The sequence below is a fragment of the Mus caroli genome, chromosome 1 (assembly GCF_900094665.2).
Source record: "Mus caroli chromosome 1, CAROLI_EIJ_v1.1, whole genome shotgun sequence".
Classification (NCBI taxonomy): Eukaryota; Metazoa; Chordata; class Mammalia; order Rodentia; family Muridae; genus Mus; species Mus caroli.
This window is the reverse complement of record NC_034570.1, coordinates 154700171-154717185: the sequence shown is the minus strand read 5'-3', so window position 1 is coordinate 154717185 and position 17015 is coordinate 154700171. Positions and strand designations below refer to the sequence as shown.

General features: G+C 41.0%; 1 protein-coding gene across 8 annotated transcripts in view; it reads right to left on the bottom strand.

Annotated features, from left to right (window-relative positions):
* Window positions 1-870: 870 nt before the first annotated feature.
* The window catches only part of F5 (coagulation factor V), a 69049-nt gene continuing 52904 nt past the window's right edge, over window positions 871-17015 (bottom strand). For all 8 annotated transcript variants that reach the window (XM_021171696.2, XM_029482578.1, XM_021171713.2 and 5 more), the window contains 9 exons: window positions 15303-15482; window positions 13137-13253; window positions 12341-12412; window positions 11226-11329; window positions 10647-10802; window positions 8657-8801; window positions 6024-6175; window positions 3666-3848; window positions 871-1773 (listed from right to left, as the gene is read on the bottom strand). In XM_021171696.2, the coding sequence (XP_021027355.1) occupies window positions 1627-1773; window positions 3666-3848; window positions 6024-6175; window positions 8657-8801; window positions 10647-10802; window positions 11226-11329; window positions 12341-12412; window positions 13137-13253; window positions 15303-15482 (1256 nt within the window). In that variant the 3' untranslated portion in view covers window positions 871-1626. The remainder of the gene's footprint in view (window positions 1774-3665; window positions 3849-6023; window positions 6176-8656; window positions 8802-10646; window positions 10803-11225; window positions 11330-12340; window positions 12413-13136; window positions 13254-15302; window positions 15483-17015) is intronic.

Genomic DNA, 17015 nt, shown 5'->3' with positions numbered 1-17015 from the left:
AAAGGACCCCAACACACACACACACACACACACACACACACACACACACACACACACACACACTTCCACATTCACTCAAATCCCCTTAGGAATGCAGCTGAGGTCATGGTTTTACCCTAACTTCATGAGTGACGCCAAATGGCACCAGCAATTAGACTGTCCAGCGGAACCCAGGGAGCCCATAGCACCAGGAAAGAGATTGAGTTTGATGGTTTTTCAATTAAAATTTTAACCAAAAAATTATATTTATGGTATATATAAGCATGTATTGATATATGTACACTCTACAAAATTACCATCTATCTTATTGCAGCAGTTATATTATGCACAATTCTTACTTAATTAAGCATTGGGATGGTTTATTTCACAGAACCAGATGGTTTCAGCTTTCTATTTGAATGACCATTCTGTGTGTATAAATCGTCCACCCCAAGTGACTTTACGTGTGTTGAAAGGCTCCACAGACTGGCAAGTGATGTGGTGCCATGAGATTCCAAGGTTTCAGAGAAAAACATGCTAACAGGAGAAGCTGCACTTGCCAATTTGGCCTGGAGCAGTTCTATCAGTAATGGTTAAAAGCTTTGAGCCAACAGTCCCATATTCTCCTTTAGAGGTAAGTGTCTTCCCTTAGATGAACCCAAGTTTTGAAACAGTATGTCACACCGTGCCAGCTTTTCAGTCAAGCCAAGGCACATGACCAGTTCTTCCAAAGTCATCACTGACATCTGTTTTAATGTCTGATGGCTGCTACACTAGGGTATCGATATGTGCTATCTGCCCCAAACAAGACAGATTCACAAGTCCAACTGGGACGTGAGAAACACGTTCAATTGTTTCTTTCCTAATGGAGAATCAGAACCCTTGAGAAGGCGAGCTTTAAAAATCTTTTATTTACTGTTAGTGCTTGTACATGGTCGTGGGTCATGCAGAAACCAGAGGACAGCTTTCTGGAATATGCTCTCTCCTTTCACTGTGGGTTCCAGGACTTGAACTCAGGCCATAAGGTTTGTTTTGTGTTGTGTTGCTGTTGTTTTGTTTTGGCAGCAAGCACTTTTGCCCACTGAGCCAGCCCAACACTGGGTATTTTTAAGTTCTCACTTAATTACAACAAGATATATTTTTCTCTATGATAAAAAAAAAACCTCAACTACTTTTGTTTCTATTGTTTACAAATTACCGTTTGCTTTTAAAAGAAAAATATAGAAATAAAGGCTTTCTAGGTCCATGAAAAGTTTCCAAAGGTATTATCTCTTTTGTTAATGTCTACAGGATTTCAAAGAGCCACAGTGAATCATATCATTCCATTATATAACTATTACATTATATGATGTCTTTAATCAGAGTGAAAGGCAGTCATACTCTTGCCGGGTCTTAATATTTCCCCATTTATATTCAAATCAGTGAAGAAATAATAGCTGCCATCTCGCTTAGTGGCAGCGATGAAGGAGAATTAAAAGCTTCTCATCTAAAGCTTATTCTCAACTAGAAAAAAAAAACAGCAGAACGTTTGTTAACATGTAAAACACCCATGCTATATGGCCTGCTCTAAATGGTTTAGGCCTGAAGGAGTTTCTTCAGCTTTTATTCTCTCTTTTCCTTTTTTTTTTTTCTTTTTGGAATTTAATTCTAATAAATGTCACAGCCGAAGAGTTCCAGGCGAAGTGCAATGCTCTGGTTCCATGTTTTAGGAATGATGCGGATAAATCTGGAAATAATGGGCGGGTTGAAAAAGTTCTTCATGTGCCCCTTGGTATTGCTGTTTCCTTCAAAAATCTGAAAGGAAAACATGATAAAAATGGTCAACACTGGCATCGTGGGCATTCATGTTTTAATCTTTATTTTTTTTGTCATTACTTTTATGTACTTTCATATGCACATTTTATTTTTTTATTAGATATTTTCTTTATTTACATTTCGAATGTTATCCCTTTTCCTAGTTTCCCCTCTGAAAATCTCCTATCCCCTCCCCGCCTCCCCCTGCTCCCCAACCTACTCACTACCATTCCTAGCCCTGGCCTTTCTCTATACTAGGGCATAGAACCTTCACAGGACCTAGGGCCTCTCCTCCTATTGATGACTGACTAGGCTATCCTCTGCTAAATATGCAGCTGGAGCCATGAGTCCCACCATGTGTTTTCTTTGATTGATGGTTTAATCCCAAGGAGCTCTGGTGGGGTACTGGTTAGTTCATATTGTTGTTCCTCCTATGGGGCTGCAAACCCCTTCAGCTCTTTGGGTACTTTCTCTAGCTCCTTCATTGGGGACCCTGTGCTCCATCCAATGGATGACTGTGAGCATCCACTTCTGTATTTGCCAGGCACTGGCAGAGCCTCTCAGAAGACAGCTATATCGGGCTCCTGTCAGCAAGCTCTTATTGGCATTAATTTATCTTCTTATACCAAAGTCAGTCATCTTTGGGTTTTTTTTTTTTGTTTTTTTTTGTTTTGTTTTGTTTTGTTTTTTCTTTATTCTCAGGATGCTGGGAAATCACAAGCCAGAGAGATGTCCCCTTAAAGACTCTCATTTCTCAATCAGATGTGTCAAGTTAGGAAAAAATAAATAAAGCAGACAGGAGTGTTTGCAAAATTACTTCTTTAGCCTCTTAGTCGCTGTGTGGCCTTGCTGTGTGGTCATTATGTTCCTCTGCACTCCACTGCCTCCTCCTCAGAATGAGAATGATAAAAGCTTTGCCCCACAGGCACTGCACAGGTTTGAAAGTGTGCAAACAACACAGCCAGAGCCTGGTGAGCACCATGCAGGGGGTGCCAGTAAATAACTTGCTATTATTGACACTCAGTGTAAACATGGCCCTCTGTTCTCTTTATTTCTCCTTTCGGTGGTGTGCTTCTTCCCCTTGAGTGTTTGCTCCTGTTCGTTTTTTGTGTGTGTGTGTGTGTGTGTGTGTGTGTGTGTGTGTGTGTGTGTTTGTTTTCACTCTCAGGAAGTTCCCTGAGATGAACATACACAGCAGAGTCTCTGACTGCAGGTTACCTGGGGTGAGGAAAGCCTGCTATAACAAGAGAAAACCTACTGTCAGGGATTTAAAACATGAGAAAGAGGCACACACATGTTCCGTGCTGTGTGTGCATTTAGGCAGAATTCGGTAAAGCTCAGTTTCCCTCTACGTGGGAGTTTTAGCCTGGTTCCCACTCCTGGATTCCTAAACACATTTCCCTGGCTCTGCTTCTGGTTAGCATTATGAAACCAGCTGGTAGAAGGCAGAGGGACTTAGGAATGTAACCGAGCCGTTGGTTTCACAAGGACGGTAGTCTCCCCAAATGTTTCCTGTTTAGTAGCAGTGTGGCATACAGAGGCTTGTGGTCCTGGGCATCTGATTTGCTACAAGCAGCAAGTCTATCTGGAGCAAGGGTTTTTATCATTGTGTCGAAAGGCTTTCTGGATAGGTTCACCATCATTATAAGTCAGAGATAACAAAAGCCTCTCAGCACGCCCTGGTATTTTCTCCTCCCTGTTTCACAGGTGGCCGAGTCAGAAAAGTGATACAAATGGCATCTCTGCTGAGACCAGCCACCTATAGAAGTGGGTGGGGCAGGGGTTTGTGAAGACTTGGGGGAGGGGTAGAGAAATGCGAGCTACTGTTATTTCTCATCGGGAAACAGTTTCTAGGCAGTTTTCAAAACCGTCGCCAGTACAGCATCCTGTACCTTGTCCACCATGGAGGATTTCTGCCGGTAAGGTTTCCATGCCACACCCTGGTCGCTGTACTGGATGCTGTAGCTCTTCACGTACATCTCAGAGGACAGAGACTTACAGCCCTGCGTTATGATGGCCGTTACCTTCTTGATTTTGAGCAGATCGACTTGTAACCACTGCTTGTTGTTGTTTGCCTATGGGGACAACAACAACAACAACAACAAAAAGCACTGAGATGAGAAAGTGTTACTCCTTTCTTTTTGTTAAGAACAAAATGTCACAATCTAGCCTTACAAAAGGTCTCCTCATGTTCAGTGAGGACAAGCTCCTAAAGAGAGTTCAGAGGGACTAATGTCTGGAGTTGTCTGGGATGAATTGCTGCTACCTTTGGGAGACATATCATGCAATTATGGATGGAATAAATGATAGTTCCTCAGCATCATTCCTATTCATGTAGATGTATGTGTGTATATGAATACATATCTATATATTTACATGATAAGGTTTTTAAAAGAAAATTCATTGAATTAAAGGATTAAAACTTTGTTAACTTTGTGAGACCCTCTGTGTGTCATGTTAGAATGACTTAAAATGAAGGTTGTATCAATGATACAAGATACAGGTGAAGGGTTTCGTATATATCAAGTAAGAGACACTTGGCCATGGACAGATTGGCTATGTACACCTGCATGTGTCTGGCTTTGAATTTTAGCCTCCTTAATATCATATAAAGATACTTTGTGCTAAGAGAAGATTAGATCAAATAGAAATTTCTGACTGAGAAGAAATTCAGATTAAATATGACATTATAAAACTAAAATTAACATTTATTTGGAGGGGTCCCGTGATTAAAGCTAACTCTATAGAAAGGCTTTCTTTTAAAGATTGTAGAACAGAGTGTAGGGTGACAAGATTTACCATGTACAGGTTTAAAGGGATATCTGGGGTATAATGACTATATGACACTTTTATTTATTTATATTTTATGTCAGTATGTAGTATAATGTTACTATTTTAATTGTTTTAGTTTCTCCGAGTATCAATTTTCCTCTGCAGAATTGCAAAATGAAATGTTTGGGTTGCTTCATGCAGGGGAACATCTGGAGTTTTAGCAGAGAATGGAATTCTTGCCAAGATTCTGCCCTGACACTAAGCTGAGATTTAATCTGTGGACAGAGAGATTTGGAGAGATGCTTCATTATAAACTGCTGCCAGCCCAGCATGCTGAGTTCACGACAGGTGAGAACGGGTCTCAGAGCACAGGAATCGGCTCCTAAGACACTGTACATGACTCACGTGCCACACTTTTCTCTTCTTTGTACTGGCCTACTCTGAGATTAGAACCAAGATTTCTTCAGAATTTAGGAATTAGGATGTATTTACACGTATAAATATTTATCTATCATATATTTACATATATATTAACACATAAGGGAGGGAGATGGGAAGAGACTAGGTAATGAACTTGGGTTGTCTTGTCTGAAGGGATCATAAAGTTATTGCAGTATTGTGGTCCCACTATCAGGAGAAGAATGAAATAAAAATAAGTCAACTATTAACAGTTATCCTCAAACCGAATGACCTGCAATACTCAGTGGAGCAAGATCAAAGGAACTTTCTGGAAGGTGTTTGTTTAACTCAAATCACTGATTTAGACTCCTGGTTTTATAACTGTGCCGCCTCCAACCGAACTTGAGGAATGTCACAAAGAAAGGGAAGGAAAAATTTTAAAGTGGCAAATTATGAAAAAAGAGATATATTATAAACCATAATTAGTTGTCTGTTATTAATGTTAAAGTGCCTCACCTAGGAACTGGTAAGCAACGACTGTCCCCATTCACTTACACGAGGACTTTGAATGCACAGAAAACTGGGCCTAAAACAGTGGTTCTCAACCTGTGGGTCGAGACCCCTTTGGGGGGTCAAATGGTTTTTCATGGGGTTTGCATGCCAGATATCTTGCATATCAGACATTTACATTATGGTTCATAACAGTAGCAAAAATATAGTTATGAAGTAGTAACAAAAATAATTTTATGCTTGGGGGTCACCACAACATGAATCACTGTACCAACATTAGGAAGATTGAGAACCGCTGGCCTAAAATATGTACTATCTAGTTCTTTGCAAGCTGTTGTCCCTTCCTGCTTTAAATCAAAGCTCGCAAGAACTACAGGGAAGAGGTACGACATTTCTCTGAGTCATGGTTAGAGCCGAAAGCTGTTGATTCTGCAAATCTTCCTAGATTCTCAGACCTGGGACTTCAGAGGCTCACACTCTGGTTCCCAGCCACCCTCCTGTCCCCTGTGGTGGTAGTCATTGTTTGTTTCTGGAAAGTGAGAGAACTCCATTTATATGGTTGATGTCACCTTGGCTTGCCAGGCGTTCACACGGCCCTGAGCGTTCAGGCGGGCAAGGGAAGGCTCCCAGTAGTCTCCCCACCATGACTTTTTAAATGAAGATGCAGTAATTTGCTTGTTTTGAATCCGTCCATCTTCCAGGCCCAGTGGTGTGGAACATCCTGTCAAGAGGAAAGTAATATGATTAATTACACAGCACTAATGGTCCCTGTGCTGCATTTTGTAACACAGATGGCCCAAAAAAATTTATCACTTCCAGGAAACAGCAAAACAAAGAACAATTTATCCAATTCAAGTGCAAATACCACTCTGATGCTACTAATATATTATCCAGTGCTCATACATCCATTTGACAGAATGGATACAGCAAGACACAAGAGCTTGCCCAACACAAGACTGTCAGAAGAGGAGGAAACTGAACTGACAGCCAGTGTCCCACTCAACACAGTATCTTAAGTGTGGGTTCTCCCTTCTTCAGACAGCTGTGGAGTCTCAAGTCCTTGCTTTGAGATAGATGCTGGTTCTGAACAATACATACCATCGTGCAGCATATAATGACATTTCTGTTAACAGACTACACAAATCCTAGTGGTCCCATTAGGCTATGGAGCTGTTGTGACATCATAGTTGTTATAAGTAAAATATAGCCTCTGTGTTTGTGTTGGTGTCCGTATCAATCAGCCTACTGTGCTGAGACATGTGTAGTACAGTGCACATAGTTATATACAATTCATAATATTCAATAATAAACCACATCGTAACTGATTTGTGTATTGACTATACTTCTTATCATTATTTCTGAACGCTGTGAAATAGTGTAGTGTTATGCTCACTTGCTCTGTCTCTTGATTGCATCAAGACCACATTGGGTGACTGGCCGGTACTGTGTAAACACAATCTATGATGTTGGCACAGTAAAACACAAAATGGCCTAAAGATGCAGTTCTAAGAAAGGATTCCTGTGGTGCAGCGATGCATGGCTGTACTGAAAGGAGAGTTTCTGCCAACAGAAGCCATGGAGATGTAGTGGGGCTTTGGTAGGCACCTTTATTATTTTCACTTTCAACATTTTGAACACATACACTCTTTAGAACTTTGCCCAGGCATACTTTTGAGCGTTCTAGGGAAGCAAAGATGAGCTATTGGCATAGGAAACCTAGCTAGTGAGTGAAGGCAGCTAACTGTCTTAGTGGTACTATGTTTTTCCTTGGAGGAACAACACAAAAACACAGACATTTTCTTGAAGCAATAGCTTGCTTTCTCTATGTCAAAAAAAAAAAAAAAAGAAAAAAAATCCTGAAAGAAACATTCACTGCTTGCTATGTAAGTTCCAAAAAGCGAAGAGAAAAATGCCATGCTCCTTCTGTAGAAAAGGAATATTTTTAGTAAATTAACAGAACCTCACCTCACATTTTAGATTTGTTAGACTACATGATTGACCAAAGTTACCACTGACACTGTGATTATGGGAATAACCCTCCCCCGCAACTTACAGATCTGTTTCACAGGATAATCCCGCCTATACAACATTTGCATTCTGTGTGGGTGGTTTTCTACACTGCGGGTATCCAGAGACTGGCAAGTGTCCCTCCCTATGCATAGCTCTTACAAATGTCACGTGCAGCACTATCTGCTTTGGTAAGAAACTGATTCCAAAGTTCAGATACTCTTCATTGCCATGTGAGTTGGACCTTTCTCCCCTACCTCAGGGGAAGATCAGATAGCTTCCCAGGGCATGACACAGCGTGTGATTCTTCATCCCTTCACCTACTCCTGTCTTTAGCAGTCACCTGAGGCCTGGGTATTTTTGTCTTTTACCCCAGAATGCCTGGATGATGACAATATTTCCTGCATCTTCCTGAAAGTTAAAAATACTGGAAAGATCATCTGGAGAGATAGCTCAGCAGTTAAGAGCACTGAGTGTTCTTTCAGAAGATCTGGGTTCGATTCCCAGCACACGCAAGGCAGTTTACTACCGTCTGTAACTCCAGGATCCAACACCTTCACACAGACACATATGCAGCCAAAACATCAATGTGCATAAAATAAAAAATAAGCAAATTATTAAAACAATCCTGGAAAGCCTTGCTTAAAAAAATCAGAGACTAGTCAGTGGACTATTATGACTGTTATTATGACCTAGATTTATTAGATCACGAGACAAATTTCATCCCCTGAAAAAAAAGTAGATGCTTGGGAAGACTCAGGTTCTTAGAGTCCAAAACAGAGCATAGAGCACACTCATGGTTTCAGAAATTGAAAGCCAGGTTCAGATTCAAAAAACAATCACTGATCACCAAAAAAATATGACAGTGACAGAGCTCCTCCACTGAAGTCAGAGTGGCCTGAGGGACTTTGAGAGTCGGGTGGCTCTCACTGAAAATGGGCTAACCAGACAGTGTCCATGACACTCACACCATGCGATGAGGAGTGAGGTGCTGCCCCCACCCTACCCCCTGGAATACTAGAACCAGGCTCTGCCTCCATTTAGATCACACTGAGAGTATTCCCTTTTGGAATTTGTCTTGCAAAGGTTCTTCTGGAGCCTAAGGCACTGAAGTTATCTAAGAATGTTCTCTCCCACACCACCCGAATCTTGAGTCTAGAGTGTCCGTGGGAAGGTGGTACTTCTTGCCCCTTACCGTTCACCTCACAGCCCTGCAGCTCCAGCCGAAGGGTGGGTCTATTATAGGATTTTGTTGGGTGTATCCTAATGTATCTAGCCACAATCGGTGGGTCAAGTCGATTCTCTTTTATTGTAGAGCCATCTGAATTGCCAGTAAAATACTAGAGGGAGAGAGAAAACCATTAATAACAATTCTCTAAACACTGACCATATATTTTTTTAAAAGTCCCATCTAACAAGTTTTGTAAGGTTCCTTTATAGAAATGGGATCAATTTAATTTGGTTTGAAAAACTAATTGTGGCTATGTCTACTTCGAGGAAGCTATTGCTGATGCTCTTTTTCCTGTTCTTCCTGCTATGTAGAAACTCTGGACTATGCATAAAAGAAGAAAAGAAAGATGGAAAGATGGCATGAAAAAAACAGACTACCCAAGCCTCTCAGGAATCAAAGAATAACATGGTGCTGCCCCCCCCCGGGGGGGGGTTTGCTTACTTTGTATGTTCCAGTCTTATAGGTGAAAAAAACTACAACTCTCCTTAGATAACTGTTGTAAACCATCCAACTATCACAGGAAAACAAACACCCAGATACAAGCCAAGCATAGAGGCAATGGCGATAATGAAAGGGTTAGACTTTGAGGCTCCTGGGACAAAAGTGGTACAAGAACCATCCTAGGAGCTCCAGACTCTTCCCATTAAGAAGCCCTCAGCTGTGTCAGGAGAAACCAGTGTGGAACTCTATATCTACTCAGCAGCCAAGAGAAGCAATGACTCCTAAGGTGTCCAGGGAGAGCCTGGACTCTGACCCTACCTGGCGGTCATCACGCTGTGCCCCACCCCCCCTTTCCCTCACAGAGAAGTATCGTAAAACGTCCAGTTAAAACAGAAGCGAAGAGTAATCTGCAAGACTGAGCACAATTGAAACAACAGAAGAAAATTAATAAAGGAATTGGCACTTGGAAATGATTGAAAAACAAATGGACAAATCTGCAGCAGGCCTGATCTAAAAGTAAAAGAGAAAAATGATGATAGCAGAGATTACATAAGCAACATTGCTACAGACTCTGACTCTCCGATGTCAGGAGGATCGGAGGACAACTAGTATTAGACCCTACACACATACATGACCAGCAACTTAAAGGAAAAGGGCAATTCATATTTTAAATGCCACACAAAGTATCATAAATCACCTAATATGAAATAGACTAGTCAGATAACCTCCAAACAGCTAATGAAAAACACTGAATTTAAAACTTCTCACAAAGAGCTTTTCAGGTCCTGATTTACATAAAGTACCAAGCACACGGTAAAGTGATTTACATAAAGTACCAAGCACAAGGTAAAGTGATTTACATAAAGTACCAAGCACAAGGTAAAGTGATTTACATAAAGTACCAAGCACAAGGTAAAGTGATTTACATAAAGTACCAAAAGAAACAGACTCGAGGTGTTTGTGCAATCATGGCAGACAGGCTCTCTGTGTTTGGATATTATTCTTGGGGGAGGAGCCTGGGAATGAGGAATGATCTAGGCATCTTGTCTGGGCTCATGGAATACCAGACGGGAGTCTGTAAGTCATCTGGCATGTCCTCTAAGGTGGCCAGAGAAGGACAGTGCCTCAGAGCATCACTGGATGTCCACAATCACCGTAAATCAAGGTGTGTGAGATTCAGAACAAAGTAAAAGGTGATAGGAAAATCAAAACCCTTTGCAGACACAAGCAGTTCCTAGCATAGGGGCTGTGTTGAACAAGGGTGGACACTGCGCTGAATAGTGTCTGCCAATCTGTTTTGAAGTGGTACTTGCTTCAATGTTTTTCTTTCAAGTTCTGCAGAGATTTGAAGATTGTTTTATTGTACAGACCTATCATCATACTATCATTTTCACTTCCTAAGACCCTTAGAAAGCCATTCACTTTTCTAACTCCCTGAAATGTAATTTGAAAGGCTACTGCTATGGAAAACCCAGCGTGAGCCTTAAGACTTAGTAGAAATGAGTGCTCAAACCATCACGCTCTTCCCGCTCTTCCCTCTGAAGATCTGCCAGTTGGTTTGGTCAGAGCTGTAAGCCACTTGGAACTCCGTGGTAAAGCAGGACTTTAGGTAGTGTTTAGCACCTTGGGTTTGTATCCCAGTGACTACAACTTCCCTCTGCATGTCCACCTGCAACACAGTCAAGCGAGTAAACAGAACCATCCTTGTTAGTGAGTCACACCTTACCGTAACTCAAGCTATAATCAGCTTTCTTTAGCATTGGGGAATACCCAAGGTCTTAGTAAATTCATTAAGTGTCGAGGTACAGCCCACAGTTGAGCAAAGTACATCTGAACTTGAATGTTAGTGTGGGCACTGACTAGCTGTGCTGCACTTTGGGAAAGCAGTTGACACCTTTGTTGTGGGGGTTTCTTTCATAGACTGAAAATTACTTGACCCATCTCTCAGTGTCAATTATGAGAAAGCAACCACTGAGAACAGTAACTACATCTACTCGTGGCTGTTTCCTTCATTGCCATTTCAAGAAACAACTAAACCCACGACCAGTGTTGTCATCATCGTAACCAATATTATGAGGTTAGTTAGACGTACCTGGATCCAAGGTTTAATGGGAAAGTCTAATGCAGATTTTTCTATACTCCAAGCATTGTATGAACCAGCATTGTTTAATCGTGCTAATCTGGGCTCCCAATAAGCTAAATTCAAAAGAAGAAAAAGGGAATTTGTGAATTAATTTATTTTTGAAAAAAAAAAAAGTCTTGTTGTATATATAGACCAGGCAGGACTAAAGTTCACTGTCTTTCTGCCTCAACCATATACTACCATGTCTGGCTTGAAGAATTCTCCCCACCCTCAATAGAAAACTACCAACTTCTCAAATAAGTTTAGTACATCAGAGAACCAGACCCTTATGCTATAGTTAGGAGACCAGGCAGGTGACATGAACATTGGCTGCCAAGCTAGTCCTCAGTGATGAAACCTTGGCTTCAAGCCATGTTTAGTCAGTTGTAAGCCATCATCCACCCTTTCTAGCTCATAGGTCATGTTTGTGTTTTCTCAGTTATGTTGATATGGCTACTGCCGAGTGTGCCTACCAAACAGGAAGACTTGGGAGGAATATGTGGGAACCTCATTATTCTTTTGATGACAGCCTCTAGATCTCAGGAAGCGATTTGAGGCAGAAGGAAAAAAATTTAAGAGATACTTTGATCATAATGTTTCTTGACTTGATGAATGGCTAGCATAAACATTGAGACCCTCTTCCTTAGATGAAAGAACCTTGTGAATCTTGTTGGAGGTTTTGTGTGTGAGTCAATGTAGGTAAGATAAATGGAGTTTGGGATATAATTACAAGGTCATAAGATAAAGCTATTTATTCCCTGTCAATTCCCTGTAGAGCTACTGGGCTGCCTAGGTGGATATATCAGCAAAGTTGAGTTCTTGATTTTCCCTAGACCAGGCCCTTTGGGAACAATTCACATCACAAGAATTGGAAATGATAAATGTATGAATAGGATTTTTGCTCCTGAAATATTTCTTCTTCCTCTTCCAGAGGAACCCTATAAATGGGGTTGTTTCATTAAGCTATAGCAGACGAAAGCCTAGAGAGAGGAATTGGCTCATAGATGACTGTCATGCATAGCTTTATGAGTTGCATACTGAGACTGTAGGCATGGCTGGTCACAGGCTATGATGTCCATACTTACTCAGATATTCCGAAGCCTTGATCTGTGAATCAGATATGACACCAGTGCTTAGTCCCATTGGCATCTTACACTCTAGGAAAAAACAAAAACAAATATTTTTTGCTCAGAAAATACATATGACAAGTAAAACCTCATTGTCTAGAGATTATTTCCATTTACCATCCATGATAATGACTCTAATATACCCAGTTAGAAAGAGATAAACACTCAGCAAGACTGGTGCTTATCTGAATAGTAACTAACACAGCGGAAAATAACTGGAGTCTTTAAAACAGTATGTTTAAGCTGATGTCCATCTGGTTGGATATTAAAGCAAACTATTTACATTAAGGACTATTACTCATAAAAATGCACTCTTGGCCATTGACCTGGAGAGTACAATGCTATTTACATCTTGCTCAAGGAAAGAAATACCAGATAATGGGTACCTGGATGTGAGCACTGTAGTTGGTAGTCGACAGATGCTTGGCAAGAACTGCTAATGAGTGGAGAGATTACTGCCTGTTACTGCAGAATTCTGATTACTCTTTCTGCTCTACTCTAGGAACTTAGAGATTTTCTTATGTATATTTTCCCATGGATCACAAATTAGGAGGAAGGGCACTTTCTATTGGTTCCCCAGTCATGGAATATTTGACCTATTTGTTAGGGTTGTAGAGATAATAGTTATGTTTTTAATGGTCAGAAATAAAGCCCGTCTTCACATTTTCACACTTCCAGATTACTTTCAATCTGGAAGTTGGAAATAGTCTAGTACTAGGCACTCCCTCACCCGTAAACAACATAAAAGTGATACCTTTGTCTATGATGAGAAATGGCGTTTGCATGCCAGCTACCTGGTTTTCTCCAACCTCTGTGTCTAGGAGCCACCAGCCAGGCTTGGATGCCTTCATTTCAAGAGTTTTAAATGAACCTAAAATAGAGAGTAAAGGACAAAATTACAAACTCAATGGTTAACAAGTTAGTATTGTGATGGAGCTCTCTATGAATCTTGAAGTCCCTGTATTCCATGCATAGGAAACTTTAATTAAGAATGGTGCGTTTCTCTTGAGGTCGTTACAGATGAAAATGAACCCAACAGCAGCTACAGCACCAGCACCCACAAATCATCAAAACTAGGGTGGGGAGGTACACAGTCAGGAGAATGCTTGCCTAGAATTCACGAACTTTGACCAAGAACCCTATAAACTGGGCACCTTAGTATATGCTGCTAATCAAAGTGCTCATAGGAGGAGGCAGAAGGATCAGGAGTTCAAAGCCATCTGTTACTGTATGGGGATACAGGAGACTATTTTGAGCAAATAAACCATCAAGCAGACAAATAAAAAAATGCTAAAAATAAATAACTCAGACATTAAAAAAAATCTACCAGCTCCCCCTAAAAAGGAATTTTTATTTATCTGTACTGTTACGAGTTACCCCATACACAATTTAAGTACAGTTTCAAGTTTCAAAATTACTCAACTTTATGGCTATTAAATATGTTTTCTTTCTCTCTTCTTCTATGTTAATATGTAAGGAATAAAAATATCCTTCCCTTATGGTTTCAAATACTCTTAAAAGTGTACATACTTGGGTAAAAATGTATATAAATTGTTTCAGAAAAAATGAAAGTGTTTCTAAAACTTCTGCTTATTCATACTGACACTTGATGTCTACTCTGCCAATTGACCCTATGCTTAAATTCTGTTGATATAATTTAGGACCAGGTCCCTGACTGTGAGTAAAACTTAACAATGGATGACTATCCATCTCAAACACAGTGAGCAAGATTTCTCCTTTTCTTGTGAAAATATGGGCTGAATTTGGTGGTCCATCCTGTGTCTGAAGTTAAACAGAACATCGTTTTCTATATTTCTTAGAAAGTGGCATGGAAGAACCAAACAAGAAGCCATTTTTCTGTCTTCTTAGTAAAATGGACCCATCTGGACTTCCATTTTCACATACAAGATCAACTCACACAATAACTTCCTCCTTGTCAACATATGAGACCAATTTACACAGTGACTTCCTTTATGCCCACATATGAGATCAATTCACACAGTGACTTCCTCCATATTCACATATGAGGCCAATTCACACGACTATCTCCATGTCCATATATGAGACCAATTCACACAGTGACTTCCTCACCTTAACTCCTGCAAAGAGATGGCCTTTCACTCGTCCCTCAGACCTTGAAAGAGATGCTCTCCTCCCCAAGGCCTCTGCCTATCCAAAGCCTCTGAGAGTAAAGTCTCAGTAGATGTGCATCCTATCTAGTGTCTTGGGTCTTCAGTGGCATCTTGCCCTCATAACCCCTTTCACTAACAGAGCTCCCTGGAAACAACTTAGGGACACAACAACAAAACCTTCACTGATGACTGCCGTTTGTTTAGATCTACACTAAACTAACCCTCCTACTTTCACATGCAAAGCTCTAAATACCCCATCAGCTCTTATAGTCATTAAAAGATTCTTTCCCTCCAGAGTTACGGATCTGTTTAAGCTTATGATTCCCAGAGTCACTTCCTCAGAAAGTCAGGGGGAAGGTTTCAGAAGTGGATTACAAGAATCCAGAAGAGCTCAATTTAAGTTTCTAATCAACCTCCCAACAGCCACTGTTTTTTTTTTGTTGTTGTTTTGTTTTGTTTTTTCCTGTGCCTTGGTGACTTATCTTGTCATGTACTTAAATCTAATTCTAGAGACACAGGAGAAACTGCATGGGACACAGAATCTCTGTAGAACCAAGTGAGCTCACAAGTCTGTCCTGCGAGGTGCCTACACACAGCTCATAGAAGATGTTTTGTGTTCTGTATACAGCATGGAAACAGAGCTTTGCCTCGGGATCTAGATCTTCTCTTCTGATTCCTTAAATGGTAGATGTACAAAGAGAGAAAGAGAGATGGTGCCCTATCTCGCTTACAGGTGCCCCATCTCGCTGTTCCTTAGCAGGGACCTCTTCCATCACTCAGATATTTACCAGGTAGAAGGGGCCAGACCCCTAACTGGTGCTGTTTGGTCCTATTATCCAGCAGGGTCTGGCCATGGAAGTGAACCACATGAATATCTCGGGAGCTGCCCATGTTCAGCAGGTGTAGCCTCACCCACTCTTGCTCGTACATTCTCAGGCCAGGCAGGTTGTAGATCATCCCATTAATTGCTGAAAGGAAAGAAAGTTGTAATCAATTAAAAACTTGTCTCACAAGGAGGAGTCAGGTAGGTTCCCCCATCACCACCCATCTTCCTCATTGTCGGGTATTTCTAGTCCTACCCAGATATAGAAAGAGTTCTTGGCAGTTCCATAGAACCAATAAGAGGCTGAGTTAGAACTTCCAACACCTGCAAAAGTATGATTCAGCTCCATTTCAAAACAGCTTTTGTCTCTCTCCCCCTAGATTTTGTCCTTCTCTTACTTAAGGCTTTGCCCATTTGCCCTTCACACTGATAGTATAAATGTTCATTTGCTGCAGAAGAATGAGAAAGGGTGGATAATGCAAAGCCCTAGGGTGAGAGTAAATGACAGGTTCAGTGTGTCACACTCTCCTTGTAGAGACGGCTCCTCTACCTACCTCTCAGGTTAGAGTCTAAGTCTCAGGTAGTGCAATGTTGTATCTACATTCCTTTAGTGAATAGGTGGATTGTGTTTTGTTTTGTTTTGCCTGGAACTCACTTTTTAGCCCAAGGTGACCTTGAGCTCAAGGACTTCTTGATTTCTCCTTGGCCATACTACCACTGTTTGCCTCTGTGTGTGTGTGTCTGTGTGTGTCTGTGTCTGTGTGTGTCTGGGAGTATGTAGTATGTTTATGTGTGGTGTATGTCTGTGTGCATGTGGTGTGTGTGTATGTGTTTGTGGTGTATGTGTGTGTGTGGTGTATGTCTGTGTGTCTTTGTGTGTGTGGTGTGTGTGTGTGTATGTGTGTGTGTGTGTGGTGTATGTCTGTGTATGTTTAAAGCACCTGATACAATCTTAATTGTCTTAAAAATATAACACAAAAAGGTTAATGATAAATCTTGTTGCTACCAAAAACTGAAACATAAGCAAGGGAAGAAATATTTTCTTCAAGAGTTCGCTGTAGGATTTTGGAAACCGGTTAAGAAAACTTTTGGAAGGAAAGGAGTTGAAATCATTTTGGCACTTGTGAAATCACACTAAGTGTGGGAACGCCTACCTACACACCTGGGCACCAGCCCTCAACCCCGTGCTTCAGTTTCTATTAAAGAATCAGATGTTGTCAGAGGTGATAATTGTGTGGGTATTGTTGGACGGCTGCACCAGGATATGGGAGTGAGGACTTTAAACAGAAGTACTCAATGAACATTTGATAGATGGAGCTGAATGACAGGATTTGTTCATTTATTCATATATCTCCTGAGCACATGCTACAAAAGCCAGGCAGAGGCTGAGGACTCTAGAGATCTGTTTGTCACATAGCCTGATAAATACTGTAGGTTGGAATTGCATAGAGCCCATGAATTATGAAGCATGTATTGAGTACTGAAGCTGTACTAAATGAATTTGACTTTTTGAGAAAATCAGGAAGTATTTCTTGGAGGGCATAGCTGAGAGACAAGCCTGTCTGACTCTGCAGTCTGCGCTTTCTTACTAGGCTGAGGGGACTTCTAAAGGGTGCATGCCCTGCTCATGTGAGCAAGCACCAGGTCTGAGAGGCCTAGAGGGGAGGGGGAGGGGAGG